This window comes from Equus quagga, chromosome 11 (genome assembly GCF_021613505.1).
Source record: "Equus quagga isolate Etosha38 chromosome 11, UCLA_HA_Equagga_1.0, whole genome shotgun sequence".
NCBI lineage: Eukaryota > Metazoa > Chordata > Mammalia > Perissodactyla > Equidae > Equus > Equus quagga.
This window is the reverse complement of record NC_060277.1, coordinates 62,981,815-63,001,503: the sequence shown is the minus strand read 5'-3', so window position 1 is coordinate 63,001,503 and position 19,689 is coordinate 62,981,815. Positions and strand designations below refer to the sequence as shown.

Here is a 19,689-nt window from a genome sequence, read left to right as displayed (position 1 = left end):
GTATCCCTCAAGTTGATATCTTCAACCTCTCTATAGACTAATGAATTTAATGTGTTTACTACTGTGATGAATAAAAATGGATATTTAAAAAATATCATTTAAATCTCTTATTGGTTTAAATTGCCTTGTATCTGTTTCGTGAGGACTTCTAAATAAGCAGTGAAAAGAGCTTACATTTAAATATTTTAAGAATCAAAGGTATAGTCATGGTCATTATGATAAATCTGTTTCTACAGTTGCAAGACAATTTCCCAACTGATTCAGGAATCTTTTCTACAATACCTCTGATGTCAAACTTCTACTAAATTCATCCAGAGACGGAGAGCTCGCTACCTCTCTTAGCAGCCCATTCTGTGGTTGGGCATTTCTGATCATTAGACGGTTCTCTTTTATTAAGTGGAAACACATGAAATTGCCATTTCTTGTAGGTCAAAATGGTCAAATATAAGCAATTTCTTAAGTTCAACCTACAAGTTGAGGCCAAGTCTGCTCTTTGTTCCGTTCACTCGTTTGCCTCAGCTCTGCCCTCAGAGTAAGACCCTGCAAGGTGTGCCTTGCCCTTGACCAAGGCCCTTCAAACATTCAAAGGCACAGTTGAATTATAAGAATTCAATTATAAGTTGCCTTATAATTCTCTTTTCTCATCTAATTTTTCTTGTTTTCACCTATTGCTCCTGAGTCCATGATTCCTAGATTCTCTATCACCCTGTGGCCTGGAGGTACTGTAGCTAAGTCAAAGGTCAAAGAGCATATATTCACTCATTCAACAAATGTTTGTCAGCATCTGGCACTCTTCCAGGGACTGAAGATACAGTAATACCTCTGAGGCATTTACAACCTACTGGGAAAGATGGACAGAAAAGAAACAATAATACAATATAGTGCCACATACTATATTATAGTGCTGGAGCGTGATTAGAGCTCTGAAGAAAGCTTATGCAGGGTAAGGGGACAGAGAGCACAGGAGAAAGGTGGGGTGGGCAGAGCTCTTATTAAAAAAGGGAGGTAAGGGAAGTTCTAAGTTCTTGAATTGAACCCGAAATAAATGTGTGGCCCATCATGTTTAAGTAAAGCAATGTAAATATCCATTATTTTTGGTGACCAGAGTTTCTCCAAAAATAGAATGATTAAGTAAATATTTCTCTAAACCTATGATTTAGATTGGAGATGCAGCACCTTCTAGTGCCCACCCAAGACCATGCTTCATGTATGCCCAAGAAATACAATAGTGTAACAAAATGATCATCTGGTTTTCTGATGTAACCAAACGTATCACAATGCATCTGTCCTTTAAAATGGTTAGAGAATATTTCCTAGAAATTGAAATTGATATCCATGGAATTATGAAAAATGGGTACCCAGGTGACTTTCCACAGCACAAATATGTTTCTCCTATAACACTGCTTATGACTAAGCCCTGTTGGAATGATTGGAATTACTATTTAAGTCAATTTCATTTAAATCAAATTCATTTCTGTTTTCCTCCTAGTATATAAAGTTGAATGTATTTTTAAATAAAGACCACTCCCTTTCCCCCTATCGGTGGCAAGACCCTCCTGGTTTTGGTGTATGTCTTCCTTTCCTTGGCTGGTTCTTATCTCTTCTCTCCTCTCCTGCTTCAGTTCCTGGCTGACAGCCCTGCCTGAACATAGCTGAGCAAAGGATTGTTAGGTGGCTGCCCAAGGCTGCACGGGTGCCCTGCTGGCAACTCAGGGAAAGTCAGCCACTTCTCAGCACTTCCCAGCGCCTCTGTCACTGTTGCTGGACTCGGTGTTCCAGTGAAAGAAAGGAATCAGGCAGCCTTCTGCTAGCCTGATGAGTCAACCCGTAGCAGTGGCCATTGGCAGTGGAAATTTCCTGGAGTGGAACCAGGACCCGCTGGGTTTTCAGCGTCATGATACAGTGTTCCCTCTTCTTGCCCTTCAAACTTGCTCAGGGTAGACCCCCCTCCCAGGGGTCCACATCAAATGTTTGCCAAAATCACACAAAGGTAACTGTCACCCCCGTCTCTTCTGTTGAAGAAGTATGCACATAGATTGAAAGTTGTAACAGAAGAACGTCTTGGTTTGGGGGTTTTGTGATTTTAGATGGGTATTTCATGAGAGAGAAATACAATCTGTCATGTTAGGCGTGTTCTGGAGGCTCCTGTCCTGTCAGAGGTGAAGCAGCTTCTGTGGAGTCAGGAGGGGCTCCTCCCAGAGCTATGGGTTGCATTGTCCCCCGTCACTTAATTCTGAGCACAGCTGGGACACTTCCATATCAACAACAGTGACAGTAATACACACTTACTGCGTATTTACTGTGTGCCAGGCGCTGGCCTAAATCCTAAGGCTGCACTGACTTAACTCTCACTCTTGTTATCCTGTTACAGATGAACAAACCCAGCACAGAGATGTCAAGTAATTGTCCACTGTCACCCAGCTGGCCGCATGGGGTACCGTGTTGTGTACACTTGGCAAGGGCATCCCTCAGATTTCTTTTCTTGACGGAAGTAGTTGCCGAGAATGTTGGTGTCACCCTCTGGGCTTGTCTTTGAGGCTACTTGGAGGGTCCACTTTCCTCTCAATATCCTCTAAGACAGCTGTCATTCTAGAAGCAGATAACATGGCCCATTTGTAATTGATCTTTTAAAATGGGTAATAAACTCACCAATCATGTAAATAATGTTATTATGACTATATGTTATTATTTATTAGATAACACAGAAAGAGACTGAAGCATAAATTTGATTTTTGTGTGTGAATTTTATTTATTAGAACTTTCTCTTTGCTTTGTTAAGTTTAGCCAAGAGTTATTTATACCAACCCAATCTAATAATGTTACAAATCTAATCAAGCTTCACATTTTCCTAAGCAACCACCACCCCCATATGATTCCCAGCAATTCCCATACTGATTTGAGCATCATCCACTGTTATCATCATTTTAACTCTTTTGTGAATTATCCTTTGTAGGATCTTCTGAAGACAACTTTGGATTTCCACAAGTTGGGAAAGCTTGAGTTTAGTGGCATCAGAGGGAATGCCCTGAGTCAACAGGCCCAGCAAATGTACAACGAGTTTCAAGAGATGTACAGAATCTTCCTGGAGTCTTCCTATGACTGCTTGGACCCCCAAAGCATGGTAGGCCTTAGAAGGGCTGACTTGCAAGCTCTGTCTCTCTCAGATGCCTGCAGCCTGTGGGGTCTGGGTATTTACTTGCATTTTCCTTATAATTTCCTTTGGCTCTGTGGTCCCAGTAGTTTTATCAAGAGACGCCACTCCTAATTATTCTTTATATCAAGTGAAAGACCAGGGAGGGCCCTCCAACTACTGACTTCTCCAGACTGATGATATTTAGGGTTTCAGAGACACCAACATGGATATGGGATGATGGTGGAGGCTGTGGCCGCCCTGCAGCTTCCAAACCTTAAGCTTTGAGCAAGGATGGCTGTGTGAAGGCTGGGCACCCCTGGGCAGAATTTGATTGGTGGCTTGGGGAGGGGTAGGTGAAGCAGTAGCCTCGTTTTTCTGATCTGACCTTGGTTCCCAGGGGAGTACTCAGAATGAGGAAAGGGCCAGAGATGCATTTTCCAAGACTGAGACACAAGAGCCCATGTCTCACTTGTGGCCCAGGAAAGCTGAGACTTGTGAGTCCAAGCCCACAGGAGACAGAAAGAAGAAAAAGGCCCAGCACAGAAACAGGGAATGGAATTCCCTGAGAAGGGAATAGCCAAGTTACTGGGGAAGGAATTTTAAGAGTACATAAGGGGAAAGGAGAAAGAAATTAGAGGAGGAACCTGCTCTGAACACCTTCAGACATGTCGGGAGATCTTAGTTGGCCCAACCCAGGGAGATATGACTGCTTAAAAATTTCATTCACCAAAAATAGGAAAAAAAAGATGGACTACAAAGCAAGATACATACCGTGTGTTTGTTACTGTATGATAACACAAAACAAAACAAAACCCTATGCGCAGGAAACACTACAATGTTAATGTGGCTGGGTTTCGGAAGCAGGACAGTGCTATTTTTCTACTTTTCTTTGTGTTTTCATAAGAATGTGCATGTGTAAAGCAATAAGGACAAATAATTCCATAAATTAAAGACTTGAGTTAACAAATTTTTTTTGAAAATTGCTACATTTTAAGAAGGAGAACACACTTTGAGTGCCAGATAAAACATAATAATTGGGACATAAACTAAAAGAATTTATCATTTATCTGAAATTTAAATTTAACTGGGTGTCCTATATTTTTGTTCGCTAAATTTGGCAATCTTAGGAACAATGGTTAGCTGCTGTGTTAACCAATTAAAGTGTACTTAGAAGAAATAATGTGTTAGTTTAATTAGCTTACTTTCTTCCTAATGGCTAGATTAGTTTGGTTACACTGAAAAAATAGGATTTTGACTTGGGGAGGAAGGAAAATAGGTGGTAATGATGGAATAGCCCCATTGCTGGAGCTGTCACTGCTGAGGTGGCTTTCAGTGGTGGCATGAACTGGCACTGTTGGTGAGAGGGAAGGGGCTTCAGGAGGTGGAAGAGGGACCACAGAGAGGGAGGTGGCAGGATGCCAACCTTGCTGTTGACTCACTCTACCATTTTGCCTAGGGTGTCTAGGAAAAAAATGCTGCAACAATAGGGTAACTTTGTATATGGATAAAAACTAAGTCAGCCAAGGTGAATTTTGGAGAATTAAAATAAATCCTTGGTATGACCGATTCAAGTACAAAGATTAGCAGTAAAGAGCACAGGGCAACTGGCTTTCAGAAAATCATGTTTTTCTTAAGTCTATGTGATGTCTCTTCAGGAATTTGAAAATGATGTCTCTGAATTTAACCAGAAAGTAGGAGATCTTGACCGAAGACTGGGGACTGTCTTTATTCAAGCCTTTGATGATGCGCCTGGTTTGGAGCATGCCTTTAAGGTTTGTACAAGTAGGAGTCAGCCCTGTGCTCGGTTCTCCCCTCACCCTCATCAGAGGAGGGAAGGACAGTCTTCCAACTGTTTGGGTCCTGCAGATATTAATTGTTCTTATTCGTCTAGTAGAGAGGCATTGTGAGTGTCCTAGGGCAAGGGGGTGTGCAGAACAGGGCTTCTCAGGTTGATTCGTAACGCTTTTCTGAAAACATGACGATGGAAAAATACTTTTCAAAAGAGTTTTTTCTCAAATGCTCTCCTTGGGCCTAATCAGTAGGATACTCATTAAAAGTGAAGAATTCTACTGTGGTCACCATTCTGAAACCATGCCTCTGCAGTATCATGGCTGTTTAGCCATTGCTGATGGGTTGATTCAACCAGCTACCAGGTAATTGGTTATAGGACTCAAGTATGAGTAACTAGAATAAGAAGACTTGTACCTTTGCACTATATTGCCCAGATCAGATGGTACGAGAATGTGGAAGAGAAGGTTTAAGATAATGAGTAGATAAATGGCTACACAACTGAGAATTCAGAGTGTTGAGACATGAAGACTTAGAAGAATGTGATAGCTTTTCTATAAACTATGAAGAGATTTATTCTGTAAAGCCTTAAGGATTAAAACCAGGACTGATCAGTGGAAGTTATAAGGAGGCAGATTTTGGCTCAATAGAAGAAAGAGATTTCTGTCAAAGCTAGTTAAAGATGGAGTGCACTTCTTGAGAAGTAACAGTTAAGTTTCCAGTCACTGAAAAAGTCCAAACATAGACTGGATGGCTGGTGGGCCAATTGTAGAAGAAGCTTAAATGCAGGATGAGTGCATCTATGCTATTCTAGAATACTGGGTAACCCATATTGCCAGGCTTCATTAGCCACTGAATCATTGAAAAAAAAATATGTACCTTTATCATCTTTAATAAATACCTGCCGTTCCGTAACTCACATAGGAAGACTATAGGATTTCCTTCTCGAAGCATTTGAACTAATTCCCAAAATTAGTTCCAGAATTACTTCTCTCTGAAACTTTTTTCTTGCTCCCATTCTCGAATTTTAGCCTTCTAAATTCTCCTCAACATGGAATGCACTTAGCTTCTTTTTTTCTTTTCCTCCTTCACCCCTCTTCTTTGCTTTAGGTCTGTTTTATGTAGATTAGCTTAACCTTTCTGACATGTTTAGCTTTCTCTTTGTTTTACCCTTTATCTGGATTCTTAGAACACAAGAAGATCTGGTAGGTAATTCAGTAGACAGGAGTCCTTCTCCTTTAGAATCAAAGGAGAGAAAGACAGACTATGAATATCCACCTATTAATAATTATTGATACAATTGCACAATAACAATTTTTTCACCCTTTTACGTTGGTAGACATATGAAAGAAAAGTCAAGAAATAAGATTTATGTGTCCTTGGAAAGGTTGAATCTGTGACTTTTTCCTCTTCTTTCTCTGCCTCCTCCACAGTTGCTAGACGTAGCAGGAAACCTCCTTGAAAGACCACTGGTAGCGCAAGATGCATCTGATAAATACCTGGTGCTCATCCAAATGTTCAACCAAGATCTGGATACAGTGAGGATAATCTACAGTCAGCGTGTCCAAGAGGAGGCAGAGCTTGGTAGGCTTGTTGCCAGGGGGTTTGGATGGGGAGTTCTGTTACTAAGGGTGCAACTTATTCCTCTTGTGTTTGTTAAATGTCCACTGTGGGTTTATGACATTCCCCAAGAAAAGCAAGCACAACCTTCTTGCTTGAAATTCCAGGCCATCTTGGGTGATTGTTGAATTCGCTGAACTGTGCAATTCCCTGTATCGGGGGGCTGAGATTGGCAGGCTGTCCCAGAGCAGTGAAGTCTTGACTGTGTCTGGTCAATTGAGACCTCAGCATAATGTATGAGTTGACCCTTGATCGATGTTGCCATGCTGATTAATCTTCAACACACCTCAATTCCACACTAGATTTTTACATGCCTGAGAGAAGCTTCTGATCCCTTCTAATGCCATGGCAACCAGGCTTCTAGAGGGAGGAAGCTGCAGGAGCCTGACAAAGGGTGGTACCATGCCGAAGCGTGATGTCTTCGTTTTTGTTGCAATTCTTCGATGCCCTGTCTTATATGTTTGAAAGTCAAACACAAGTTCAATTCAGCTTTATAAACACATTTTGAGTCCTTGCTATTTGCAGGACACATTTGTGGAACTGTATGCAGAGGCAGGCCAGCGTGAGGGATACAGTAATTAGTACTAAAATGTGGTTCTTCAAGGAATACGCCAGGTATGAAGGACAGAGTTAACAATAACACATGGCAGAGTACAAGTAGTGCTTGCCTTGAGTTATGAAGAATGGTAACAAAACAAGATGAATTGGGCTGGGAGATTCGAGGGTGAGTTGTGGAGAAGGTGGCCTTAAGCCGAGCCTTGAAAGGTGGGAGGACTGACAGCCAGGGAAAAGAGGCAAAGACAGGAGAATATGTGGACCAGTCGACCTGCCCGTAGCAGAATAAGGTGTATAGGGGGAGATCAGGTCAGCCGTGGAGTTCGGGGCCAGATTGTGAAGTGCTCTGAGTACGTACTAAGGAATCTGGAATTCACTATTCAGGCACTGGGAAATTTTTGAGGGTTTTTAAGTAACAGAGTAGCAGGACCATTATGTCTATAAACAGGTCTCATAGTGAGGTCACTGAGAATTGCTTCCACTTAGGAAGTCATGGCCAGAAAATCTGTTGGCCTCAGCTCTATGTGGGACCATCCTCATGACTTCTTCCAGTCAGATACAGAGTTTGAAACCTCAGATAGCTTCAGAGGCCATATTAGTTCACTCCATAAGAAATTATTGCAACCTTAGTGGCTAAAATAACACCCATCTTTTAGCTGACAGGTCTGTAGGTCAGAAGCCCAGCTGGGCGTGCCTGGCTCTCAGAGTACCACTGGGCTGAAATCAAGGTGTCAGCTGGGCTGGGTGCGCATCTGGAGGCTCTAGGGGAAAAATCCACTTCCAAGCTCATTTCTGTTGGTAGAATACAGGTCCTTGTAACCGTAGGACTGAGTTCTCCATTTCCTTGTTGTCTGCCAGCTGGGAGACACTCAGCAACTAGAAGCCCCTCCTGTTTCTTGCCATGTGGCAGGGCTGTGTAGCTGCCTCCATCTTCAAGCCAGTAACGGCACATTGAATCCTTCTCACGCTTCAGAGCCCTGACTTCCCCTTCTGCCACCAACCAGATAAAACTCTGCTTTTAAAAGGCTCATCTGATTAAGGCAGGCCCACCCAGGATCATCTCCCTTTTGCCATATAACATAACATTATCCTGGGAGCGATATCTCATCATATTTACAGTTTCCACCTACACTTAAAGAGGAGAGGATTATGCAAGGTTGAGGGTCATTAAGTGTCATCTTAGAATTTTGCCTACCATGGAGGCCACGCAGAAAATGGTGGTAACAGATCTGGGCTGAGCGTAAGACATTAGGGAGTGGTGGGGTCCATGGTAAACTAAAATAAGAGACCACTATTCAGCTCTAGTTGCTAGTTAGAAGTGGCAGCTGATTGTTGCCAGGTGTCACAATTTTCCCAAAGAAGGTAGAAACTGAGATTTAAAAAAAAAAATGAAATCTCATAATTGTTAAATCTTGACAACTAAGTATAAGCAAACAAACCCACTGTAGGGACCAAAGTAAGAATATCCAAGCTGTGCTAACTCTGGTCGAGTGCTTCATAATGCACATGGCCTGTCTCATTCCTAATCTTCCTGAATTCTCACAGAAACCCTGGAAGTGAAGCAGGAAAGATATTATTCCCATTTTATGGGTGAAAAGACTGAGGCCTGGAAGATTAAGTTGTCTGTTTAAGACAGAGTTTCTCAAGCCTGACCATACAATTGGAATCATCTCGAGAGCTGTTTAATAATACAGATGACTGGGCCCCATCCAGACCAGTTAAATCAGAATGGCTTGGGCAGAGCCCAGGCATCAGTAGTTTTTAAAGAGCCTCAGGTAATGCAGACATGGAGCCAGGTAGAAAGTCACCGATGTGAAGTCAGAAAGCCAGTGAGTGGGAGGGCTGGGCTGGGAACCCCTGTCCTCTGACCCTGTTTGCTGTTCTCCCTGAGGCCACTCTTCCTTACTCCCGAGCAGAACACGGTGACCTCCAGGAACACCCATCTCTCTGTGAGCACAGGGTGACTTTAGCGTGTGGAAATAGATGCGGCAAAAGTGGGACAGGTGGTGGGAGGTGTTCCTGAGCAGAGCGGGGCTGGGAGGCCAGAGTCTCCCTTCATTCTGGCTGTGTGTGTCCCCAGGCTTCTCCTCGGTGCACAAGAACATGCCAGCTGTGGCCGGGGGTCTCCGCTGGGCGCAGGAGCTGAGGCAGCGCATCCAGGGTCCCTTCAACAACTTCAGACGCATGACACATCCGTGAGTATCTTATTCCTAAAAGGCATGTTCCTTTAGGTTTCTGCTCTGGCTCTGGATTTTGAATCTTGTAGAAATACAACTGGCTTACCTGAGGCATGAAAATCATCTTCATTTCTTTCCATTTCTGGCAATTGACCAACGTCTTAGCCCATTTGGACTGCTATAACAGAGTACCATAGACTGGGTGGCTTAGAAACATCAGAAATTAATTTCTCACGGTCCTGGAGGCTGGGAAGTCCAAGAAGAAGGTGCCGACAGATTTGGTGTCTGGTGAGAGCGCACTTCCTGGTTCATAGACGGCCGTCTTCTCACTGTGTCCTCACATGGCAGAGGGGTGAGGGAGCTCTGTGGAGCCTCTTCTTATAAGGCACTAATCCATTGATGAGCGCTCCACCCTCATCACCTAATCACCTGCCAAAGACCTCACCTCCTAGTACCATCCATTGGGGGTTACGATTTAACACATGAATTTTACGTTCGTATGGGTCACAAACATTCAGTCCATAGCAACCTCATCCCTATTGGCCAAGCAGTAATGAGACTGATATATTTGGTGCTAAATGAGGCTTAATGGACAACAGGCTGACTCCTTTTGCTACATGAGATTCACTTCCGGAGGAAAGTGAGTCAGGATTTTCACGCTCTGTGGAGGTCTTCCACACACCTCCTGACAGTGTCTCTTTACGAGGCTGCTGGGAAACAGTGGAGCCTGGTGTTTCCTAAAGCATGGTGTAAGCACCTTGTGAATTATTATACCCTGGGTCCTTGTTAAAATGCAGATTCCCAGGCCCCACCCCTCACCTACTGAACCCCACTCTCAGGGCTGGGTGGGGCCTGGGAATCTGCTTCCTCAGCAAGCTCCCCCTGCGATTCTGGTGGTGACCAGATTTGGAAACCATTGTCCTACCGTACAGCTGAGGCTGGAAGCCAAGCTGTCGAGAGCATCTAGGCTGCTACAAGTGAGAGAAGAGCTGTTTGTGATGTCCTGTTCCGGATGCTGCCTGGGGAAGGGCAGTCTTCCCCAACCACTCTTTCTGAAGACTCAATCTTATTGAAAGCACCTGCTGGGGCAAACACAACAGAAACAAAGGAATTGGGGTTTGGACATTGGCATCAAAGGTTGTTTGGCGCAAGGAAGGGCTTTAGAGACCCTCTGGCCCAGGTGGCAAGACAAGGCTTTCAGAGGCAGGGGAGATGGTGCGAGACAGCCAGGATGGGGTCTGAAGGGGGCCACCACCACTCCATTCAGTGTTGCCAAGCAGAAAAGCAGGCTCACGGTGAGCAGTCTCCTGACTGTTGGAGAGAAGCTGAAAATCTGGATTTGTGCATGAAACACTCACCTTTAAAATTAGCAAGTGTTCCACTTTTTCTCAAACTCTGCACGGACCAGACAAACATGCCTGTAGTTCAGGTCCACCCAGTGGGTGGTCCGTTCATAGCCTCTGCTCTGCCTGAGGGAGCTCTTTGTTTTGCAGATGAAGAAACTGAGGCAAATAGAAATGAGAGGACATGTCTGAAGTCCCAGAGAGAGCCAAGGAAAGAACTGGAATAAGCGTCTGCGTCTCAGGGCTCCTAGCCCACAGCTCTTTCTGGGCAGCCCCCAGCTTAGCCAGGAGTACAGCTGAGCCCTCGTCTTCTCAAATATGCTCCCAAGGCAGGAGGGAGAAGATATGTGAACAGGAGGGGAGGGGTGGCAGGGCTGCTTCTAGAAATGTGGACTGCAGTAGCTGTCCTAGGTCCGGTTCCCTACAGGAAGCCCCTGAGATATGTGTGCAGGATTTATAGGGGTGCTCTTGGGAAGAGCACCTGTGAGAGAATGGGGGGATGGGATTGGGCAGGAGACTGAGCTGCGGTATAGTTCCGATGGAGGCCTCAGCGCATCCAGCCCATCCAATGGTTCTTCAGGGTTGCTCTGCCTTTGTGCCCTGACATCAGCTGGCCATTGGATGTGGGCTTTCCAGGGGTGCATGTGAACTTGGACAAGGCAGCTCTCTTTGGCTGAGGCTGTTCCCAAGGAGGAAGGCAGCCGTGATTCAGCACTCCTGGTCTGGTGGGGGGAGGTTGGGGATGGGGTTGGGGGTGGTCAGAGTGCCAGGTACCCAGAGGGGATCTGAATGCCACACCACCACTATACTCCCATGAAAATTCCCATTTGTCTTAAAAATGAATTCATGTTTGTACTGTACTCTATAATATATATGTGTTGGATTAAAAATGTCTTAGATTCTGCACCAGGAAGTGAAGTAGAATCTACAGGGAGTTTCACGGCGCTTGTTCCTATGACTTCTCAAACCTTCTAGGCGACTGCCACAGGCCCCAGTGTGAGAAGTTGCTCTCTCCTCTAGCCTCATTCTTTTCCAGATACAAAACTGAGATCTGGGGTTATGAGCCTTGTGAGGGGAGGGCTGGGCGTGAGCCACCCACCTGGTCTGAAGCCCTTTCCACTTCTCCTTGCTGCCTCGCAGACGCATCTGCTCATTCACCACAAAAGGGAACTAAGCAACTGGAAAAAATGCCAGAAAATCCAGTGCTTTCTCTGCAGGCATGAGGGCTTACAGTGAAAGCTCAGGGGATCTTATGAAAAAACACCTGTGTTGGTTTAAAGAGCAAATGGGTTTTAAAGAATCTTTACTATAAGCCGCCTCATTTTGCTAGCAGAATAAATAAAAACAGACCCTCCAACACAGTTAGTGTGAAAGTTCCTGAAAATTACAAATACTTCCCCAATTTTCCCAGAGGCTGGACTCTCGTTTAGTGATGCAAAGGAGTGTCAGAACCTGGGGAGCGGGTGTGGGTAAGCGTGCCTGAGCCAGACTCTGCTCACATTCCTCTGCGGTCCTCAGCATTCCGGTGGAAGGCTCCGAGTGTGTCTGTGTATGTGAGCACAGGTGTGCATATGCATGTGTGTGTCTATGTGCATCGTATGTGCACATGTTGGGGGGTGTCAGAGATGAGAGGGAGCCTCGTGTAAACGGGTCAGCAAATAATGAGTAGCAGAGTTTCTCATCACACGTCCCAGACGGATGTCAGAGAAGGGGAAATATAAAGATATATGTTTCATGTATGCAACAGTGTTTATATACATGTGTGTGCGTGGTATATATATATATATATATATATATATAAACATTGTTGTATACATACATAAATCATTGTTATATACATATGTACATGCGTATATAATGTTATATATATAAAACATTGACAGTTTTTTTCTTAAATACAGAAAACTACACCACCTAGACTTTTTCTTTCATGTCTCGTTTTCCCTTTCATTCAGGTGCTTGAAGGACTTCATTCACCTGTGCATGATGGGCTCAGCTAGGATAAGGGGGTTGGTGTAGCTATAGGGGGAAAGATTCTGCCGTCCCTGTCACCTGAGGGGCTGCCTGCATTTCAGGAAGTGCAGCTGCCCTCTAGTGGCCCGCAGAGAATGTTCAGAAGAAGAAGAAAGGCTCATTTAGGGGCATTTGGAAACTAGCCCAGGAAGCTGTTCAATCGCTTCTTCTTTGTATCCTGCAGTTTGTTCCTCAGATCATTGTTTTGACTTCTCCTAATTCAATGTCATTTCTTCTCTCTTTTGTATGGTAGTTGCATGGAGTCTGCCGAAGGAAGGCGAATGATACAAAAATATGAAGATACGCTCTCGTTGCTGGAAAAGTAAGCAGCTTCTGGGACAGTATTGTTCTGCAGGTGGCATAGCCCCAGGATGCTTTTTGCAGTTCCGAGTTTGTGCAGATTCCTCAGTGGCTATGAAATGTCACTTTGTATTTTATGTTATAGCCACGACATCTGTGAGTACAGTGCTTCTGGGGTGCAAACACAGGGTCTCTGGGGAAAAAAGCTCTATTCTAGAAACAGACAGTTTTCCAGTGTAGTTTTGCTGGGAATATGAAGTCAGCAGAGCTAGATGTCGGGCGCTCCTTGTGGCACTCCGAGATCAGTGTCACAGCAAATTGCAGCAGCCGCTCACTAAGCAGAAAGCAACAGTTCGTGCTGCACAAAACACAGCAAGTTTTAAAAATACTTCCTGTATCCTTTCACAGAGAAAGCATAAGAATGAAAGCTTACATGGGTTCATAGTTGTTCCTGCTTCAAAGCTGCAGTCAGCCTTTGGGGGGTGCGGGGTCTAGACAGCCCGTTGTCTTGCCTCCTCCCTCTGCCGTTTGCTCTTTCTCCTGATTCAGGACAGTAGGCTGCAGACATTGTGATTATGTTTATAGTGATGATTATGCTGAGCGCTGTGTAGACAAATCAATTGGTGGCACCTCCACCAGCCAGGTGACCCAAGTTCTCTCCTTTCTGCTTCCCAGATAGCTTCAACCAGTCCCCTCCTCTCTGTCCCCACCTCCCCCATCTGCACCAGAGACCACCACCTCTCAGGCCTGAACTGCTACAGCAGCTTCCTAATGGGGCTCCCTGCTCCAGATTTGTGCCCCTCGGTGCCCACACTGTCACTAAATCCCATAAAGTCACCAGCCTTGTGGCTGGGCAGCCTTTCAGAGCCTCCCGTTCACCCCCTAATGGGATGTGAAAAGTTCTCCCTGAGGTGGCCTTTCCTCCCTCTCCAGCTCGACACTGTCCCCTCGCCATTCCCGCGCACGGTCTGCTGTTTCTCACCTCCACCCTCTGTCCAGGCTCTTGCTTCTGCGAGGAACACTCCTTCTCTGTTCACTGTCCAACCTCTGCTCATCTTCTGAGACTTGGTCAAGCGTCACTTCGGCCCCTCTTCCATGAAAGCGTCCCTGGCATTCTCCTTATCACCACCCCGCCTCCCATTAGCTACCTAGTGCTCTGTGCATCTCTCTAGGATTCTACTCCCTGCATTCTCTGTTCACCTGGGGCCCCACCATTAGCTGCTTTTACCATGGGGTATCCATTCTTTGTTTTATCTCCCAAGCCCAACACATGATAGATGCTCAGTCAGTGTGTAATGACTGAATGACGAGTGTCTGTGAGCTACGTCAAGATTAGTGTGAGAGCAAATCTTATCCAATAACTTCTTCTGGTGTTCACTGAGACTAGTCACAACTTCCCTTATTCCTCAAAAAGGTTGCATAGAATCTCTCTTTCTATTCTCTGATTTAAGCTACACCACCTTTAGAAATGAGTGGTTATCTGCAGGAGCTGCCATGCCTGGCTGAGTCAATGACTTTGACTTAAGAATGTATTCAGATATTTTATTAATATCAACTTCAGTTCATTTTATATACACATACACAAACATATAATATATATATGTATATATTCTGTAGGATATATGTTATATATGTCATTATTTATAGGTAGATAGATATGTTATATATATCTTCAGTTCATCGTTGCCAGGCTTTGGGGAGCTGGGAGGGTGCTTATGAGGTGGCTGTTGTCTCTGATCCTCGCAGATATGAGACAAGACTCTATGAGAACTGGTGCCAGACAGTATCAGAGAAGTCACAGTACAATCTTTCCCGGCCACTTCTGAAACGTGACCCAGAGACGAAGCAGATCACCGTCAACTTTAACCCACAGGTAAGTAGGACGGGAGTAACTTGCTTTTGAGTTCCTGAAGGATTATGTTTAACTCTGATGATTTCAAAGGCAAAAAGACTTTTTATAAGAATATGCAAATGCTGCTCAAAAAAATTTGCAACCTAGATTTCCCTTTTGGGATGAATCCTGTGGTATACTGTTTTCTTAAGTTGTCCAATGTTCATGTTTTCCTCCAGAGTTGGGTATGTATATTTGCTTTGATTTTGCACAAGAGAAAATATTGCAAAATACTTTTTGAACTTTCTTATGATAACAGCTTTATTATGAACTTGACTTCACATACAAAGTTAGAATAGCAATTACACTTAAGATTAACTCATCACAAAGCACTATGTGAAATTCCAGAAGGTATTTCAACAGGTAACAGGTATCGCTACCCATCTTTGGACAGATAGAATAACAATGTTACCAACCATTTAGTACCAAACAGACTCTCTTAGTCCTACTTTGAATGGGAGCCACACCTGAAGGCCATTGACTAGATGCTGGAGGGCCAACCAAGTGTAAGACCTGGCACCTGCCCTCAAGGAACCCAAAGCTAGTTGGGAGCAAGAACCTTAACAAACAAAAATCTATCTTTATTAGATAGCACATGATAAATCTCAAAGGAGTAGCTTTGGAAATAAGACTCTAGATTAGAGATTCTCAACCAAGGCAATTTTGTCCCCCAGGAGACATTTTTGGTTGTCAAACGTGGAGTGGGTGCCAATAGCATAGAGTGGGTATATAGCAGGGATGCTGCTAAACTTCCTACAATGCACAGGACAGCGCCCCCCAAGAAAGAGTTTTTAGTCTGAAAATGTCAATAATGTCAAGTTTGAGAAACCCTGCTCTAGATGATCAGAAGGGTGCAAGACAAATGTGGATTGTAGCAGCCATGGAAAGCTTAATGCTGGAGAAAATGATAACCAAAAGTTAGCCCATATCAGGAAGCCCATTATTCAGCTAGAAAAAATATTGGCTCTGCTGAGCTAAAAGGAGTCACCATTTCTGTCTTGATGGCATTCCTGTTCTCCAGGAATGCAGTGTGGAGATTGCCAGAAATGAAGCTGATAGCATACTGATGTCTTTTGAGAAAATTGCAGTTTAAGTAGAACATCAATTCCGACTGGAATAAAGTCAACAAAGGGAGCTGGAAGATCCATTTCTTCAGTTTGGTTATACATGGGTCTGTTGTTTAACTCATTTATCTCCTTGGAGTAATTTCATCAGCATTCACTGTGAGCGATATTGAATATTAAATGCCCAAAGAGGTGAGTATCTGGTTTGCCAACGAAGCCGCAGTGTAGGTGTTAAAATTGTGACAATTAAGTCCTTGGTGTAAGACAGTGTTGAGGATGGACTACTCCTCCTCCAAATACTCCAAGGGCAAGGACTCTCTCTGTCCCAATGTGTAGCACATAATGTGCTGTATAGGTGTTTGTAGGAAGAGAAACGATAGAGAAGAAAGGAGTGAGTGAAGAAAAGAAAAGGGGTGAGGGGTAAGTAAATACCTGGTTTACAATGTGAGTTGAGGGAGACAACTGCAAACACAAGTCAGAGAAGAGCTATGAACATCCCTTGACTTCCAACTTCAAGTAATGTGGCAATAGCTGTGCTATTAAGAGTGAACAGTCACACACATAGTATTCTAGAGGGACATGATCAGAGATTTGTCCCTTGGGGCCAAGATGAGAATTGTATAGGGAAAAAAATAAAAAATGAAAAAATATATAAATTTATGTAAATTGTTTATTTAAACTATTTCAAGTGCCCTACTGTTGGGCATTTAAATTATTTTCTAGTTTTGTCAATCTGTGTTTAATTGAGTCTAGGACACACCTTTTTTTTACATCTTAACATCTCTGAAAATAGCATATGTTTATCGTTTAATAAACCACATTTTCTCTTTCTTCCTTACTTGGATATAAAATAATAGAGAATCTTATCATTGATGGCATCTTACATTTGGATAAAATATGGTATAAATAATGCTACAATAAACATCTTTAGTTATTATTATATCCATTCTTGATTATTTTGGGGGGAAAATGCCTAGAAATGGGATTACCTGACTAAAGGGTATTCACATTTCGAGGATTTTCATGTATATTATCAATTTATTCTTCATAAAATGGAACTCAATCATTCTCTTGCCAGCAAGATGTCATTCATTTCTTCCAATCTCTTCCAGCCTATTGAACTAAAAAAAAAAAATATGTCAATGTTGTTTTAATTTGCATTTATTTGACTACTGGTAAAGTAGAACTTTTTCACATGTTCATTGGTTGTTTATATTTCTTCTTCTATGAATTACTTGTTCATATCCTTTGCCAACTTTCGAGTGGAAAGTGCCCTCTTTGCCTGTGAATTTGCTAGAATATTTGGGAAATATTTGTCAAATATTAAGAAGTCTGCTGCAAATATTTTTGCTAGTTGAAGTGTGCCATTTTATTATGTGTATGATATTTTGTACAAATAAATTTTACCTTTATTTGGTGGTTGTGTTTGGAATGGCCTCCTCTACCTCAATATTATATAACTAGCCTCACAATTTCTCTTAATTTTTTGTTTTCATTTTTTACTTTTAAATTTTTAATATCTATCTTGAGCTTCTTTCACAGTGAACTAGGAGGCTGAGATCATTTCCCCACCAAACAGTTAGCATTTGTCCTAACCCTGAGTAGGGTTGGCTGGGCAACAGTGAAGAACTTGCCCAGAGCTACTGGAAAGAGAAATAGGAGCCCAGGAGTCTTGATATGGAGGTGGGGAGTGGGGAGTGGAGGCAGGGGGTGGAGATGGAGAATCTATGGCTTGGTATCTGTTTTGTCACCTACACCAAACACATCAGTCCTCATAGGTTCAGAGATAGACATGATAAATAAGCAAGGGATGAAGAAGAGGGCGCCTAGAAACCCTGCTGGAGGCCTCTCTGTTTTTTCATTGGACCACATCTTCTTGGCTTCTCACTTCTGCAGCTGCCACTAAATGCAGTGCCCCACAAAAGTTCAGAGGCCTGCGTGGCTTCCGTATGCTGACTTCCTAGTATATTAAGGCACAAAGACATGCCAGTACAGCGTTACAGAAATTGTGAGATTTCCAAATGATTGTATTTAACAATTAAAGTTGTACAATGGGCATCTCCTCTCAATCCTGCCAGTGTCTATGACTATATGTATGACCTCATTTGGAGAGAATATTGGAAGCCTAAATTCAAGGCTTCTCAAGCATGTGGGTGGCCCAGGCCAATGGGATCCTCCTGTTTCATACCACCACCCCTCGATGGGAACTGAATTGGTCAGCGTGACCTATAATTTCATCAGCCACATGCCCAGAAGCTTCAAGGCAGGGCTCTCCTCTGTGATCATGGTTGTCTCCTGTCTCAGCTTTTCCTCTTCTACTCTTTGTTTGTGATTATCAGATTCAGTAAACCTTGCTGCTTTATGAGTCATCTTCCTTCTGCCTAATACTCAATTTCCCTTCTCTGAAACTAGATTTAAAGAAGGAGTGGGAACAGAAGTTAAGAAGGGACCTGGAAGCCCATTGAGTCCCTTGGGGTGTTCCACTACTTCACTGATGTTGTTGCTGTTCACTGCCACTGAATTATAGCCACTTGTGTTGATTTTCTTCTCCAGCTGATTTCAGTGCTGAAAGAAATGAGTTATCTTGAACCCAGGCAGATGAAGCACATTCCTGAGACAGCAGCAGCTATGTTCTCCTCCAGGGAATTCTATCGGCAGCTTGTGGCTAATTTGGAGTTGATGGCAAATTGGTACAACAAGGTTATGAAAACTCTGCTAGAGGTGGAATTTCCGTTAGTGGAGGAAGAGCTGCACAATATTGATCTCTGCCTGAGAGCCGCAGAGGAGACTCTGAACTGGAAGACAGAAGGTAACAGGCACCACCTGGAGTCAGGGAAAAAGATTGGGAGTCGAGATTCTAATAACGTTGGTAGAACCTCAAATGATTTCCTGGTAATCTGATTTGGAATTGAAGCACAAGTCTATCCTCTCCTCAGATATGTGTCTAAAGTAGAGAAGGCAAGGAGGGTTGGTATTCCTTTTCTCCCTTCTCTTTGGATATGATCGGTATGTTTAGAAAACTTTGCTGCCAGGCACTTGTTAAGGCTGAGAGGTTGCATGAGATCTCCCACAGTCTCCAGCATATATCGGACACTCCAGGAATGAGGATTTTTACTATATTATCCCTGTTACTTAATTTTCTTAAGTAGATGGTAAACATCTTAGTGAGGGAACTATGCATTTACTTCTCTTGCATCCTCTAATTCAATTCAACATACTTTCATTGTTTGATTAACTTGTGCAGGGTACCATATGAGGAACTGTGGGGAGAATATAAGATATGAGGTTTGTGTGTCTTGGCCCCTACCCTCAAAGAGCTCACATTAAGTAGGGACAACAGACATATGTTCAGCCTAAATTGTACAATACGATGGCTATGATAAAAAGCCATCACAGAGTTAAAAATAAAGTGTGATGGATTGCCAGGAAGGGAGATTAATTTGCATTAGGATTCTCAAAAGAGTTAAAGTTTGAAAAGAAGATCACAGTCAACTTATGGAAGTCTTGGATTGCCATACTAAACAGGTTAAAACTTTATTCCATATACAAGAGGGAATGACATTTTCAACATTTAACACAGCAAAAGTGCTTGAAAAAGCAAGATTTGTTAACCCAAATAAAGTCATCGAGTTGTACTGGTATGCCTCAACAACCGTACCAATTTTCATGTTCTTGCTAAGTAAGCATCACTTCTTTGTTTCCTTTTCTCCGTAATCAGGGTTAGGGTAAGAGTGGGCTTTTTGATACAACTGGGAAGAAGAAGGCTCTGATGATAACAAAGTAACCTATGCAGAAAAGTCTTATA

At 43.3% G+C, this 19,689-nt stretch overlaps 1 protein-coding gene across 11 annotated transcripts in view; it reads left to right on the top strand.

Annotated features, from left to right (window-relative positions):
- Positions 1-19,689, top strand: part of DNAH9 (dynein axonemal heavy chain 9) — a 324,423-nt gene that overhangs the window by 24,624 nt on the left and 280,110 nt on the right. For 10 of the 11 annotated variants that reach the window (XR_006890674.1, XM_046676357.1, XM_046676358.1 and 7 more), the window contains 7 exons: positions 2,954-3,121; positions 4,789-4,905; positions 6,355-6,505; positions 9,177-9,291; positions 12,883-12,951; positions 14,676-14,802; positions 18,438-18,693. Coding sequence is in view for 10 of the 11 variants with exons in the window: in XM_046676357.1 (XP_046532313.1) it covers positions 2,954-3,121; positions 4,789-4,905; positions 6,355-6,505; positions 9,177-9,291; positions 12,883-12,951; positions 14,676-14,802; positions 18,438-18,693 (1,003 nt within the window). In the remaining variant the exon portion in view is untranslated. Of the gene's footprint in view, positions 1-1,903; positions 1,991-2,953; positions 3,122-4,788; positions 4,906-6,354; positions 6,506-9,176; positions 9,292-12,882; positions 12,952-14,675; positions 14,803-18,437; positions 18,694-19,689 lie in introns of those variants that run through there. The other variant, XM_046676365.1, reaches the window with a different exon arrangement.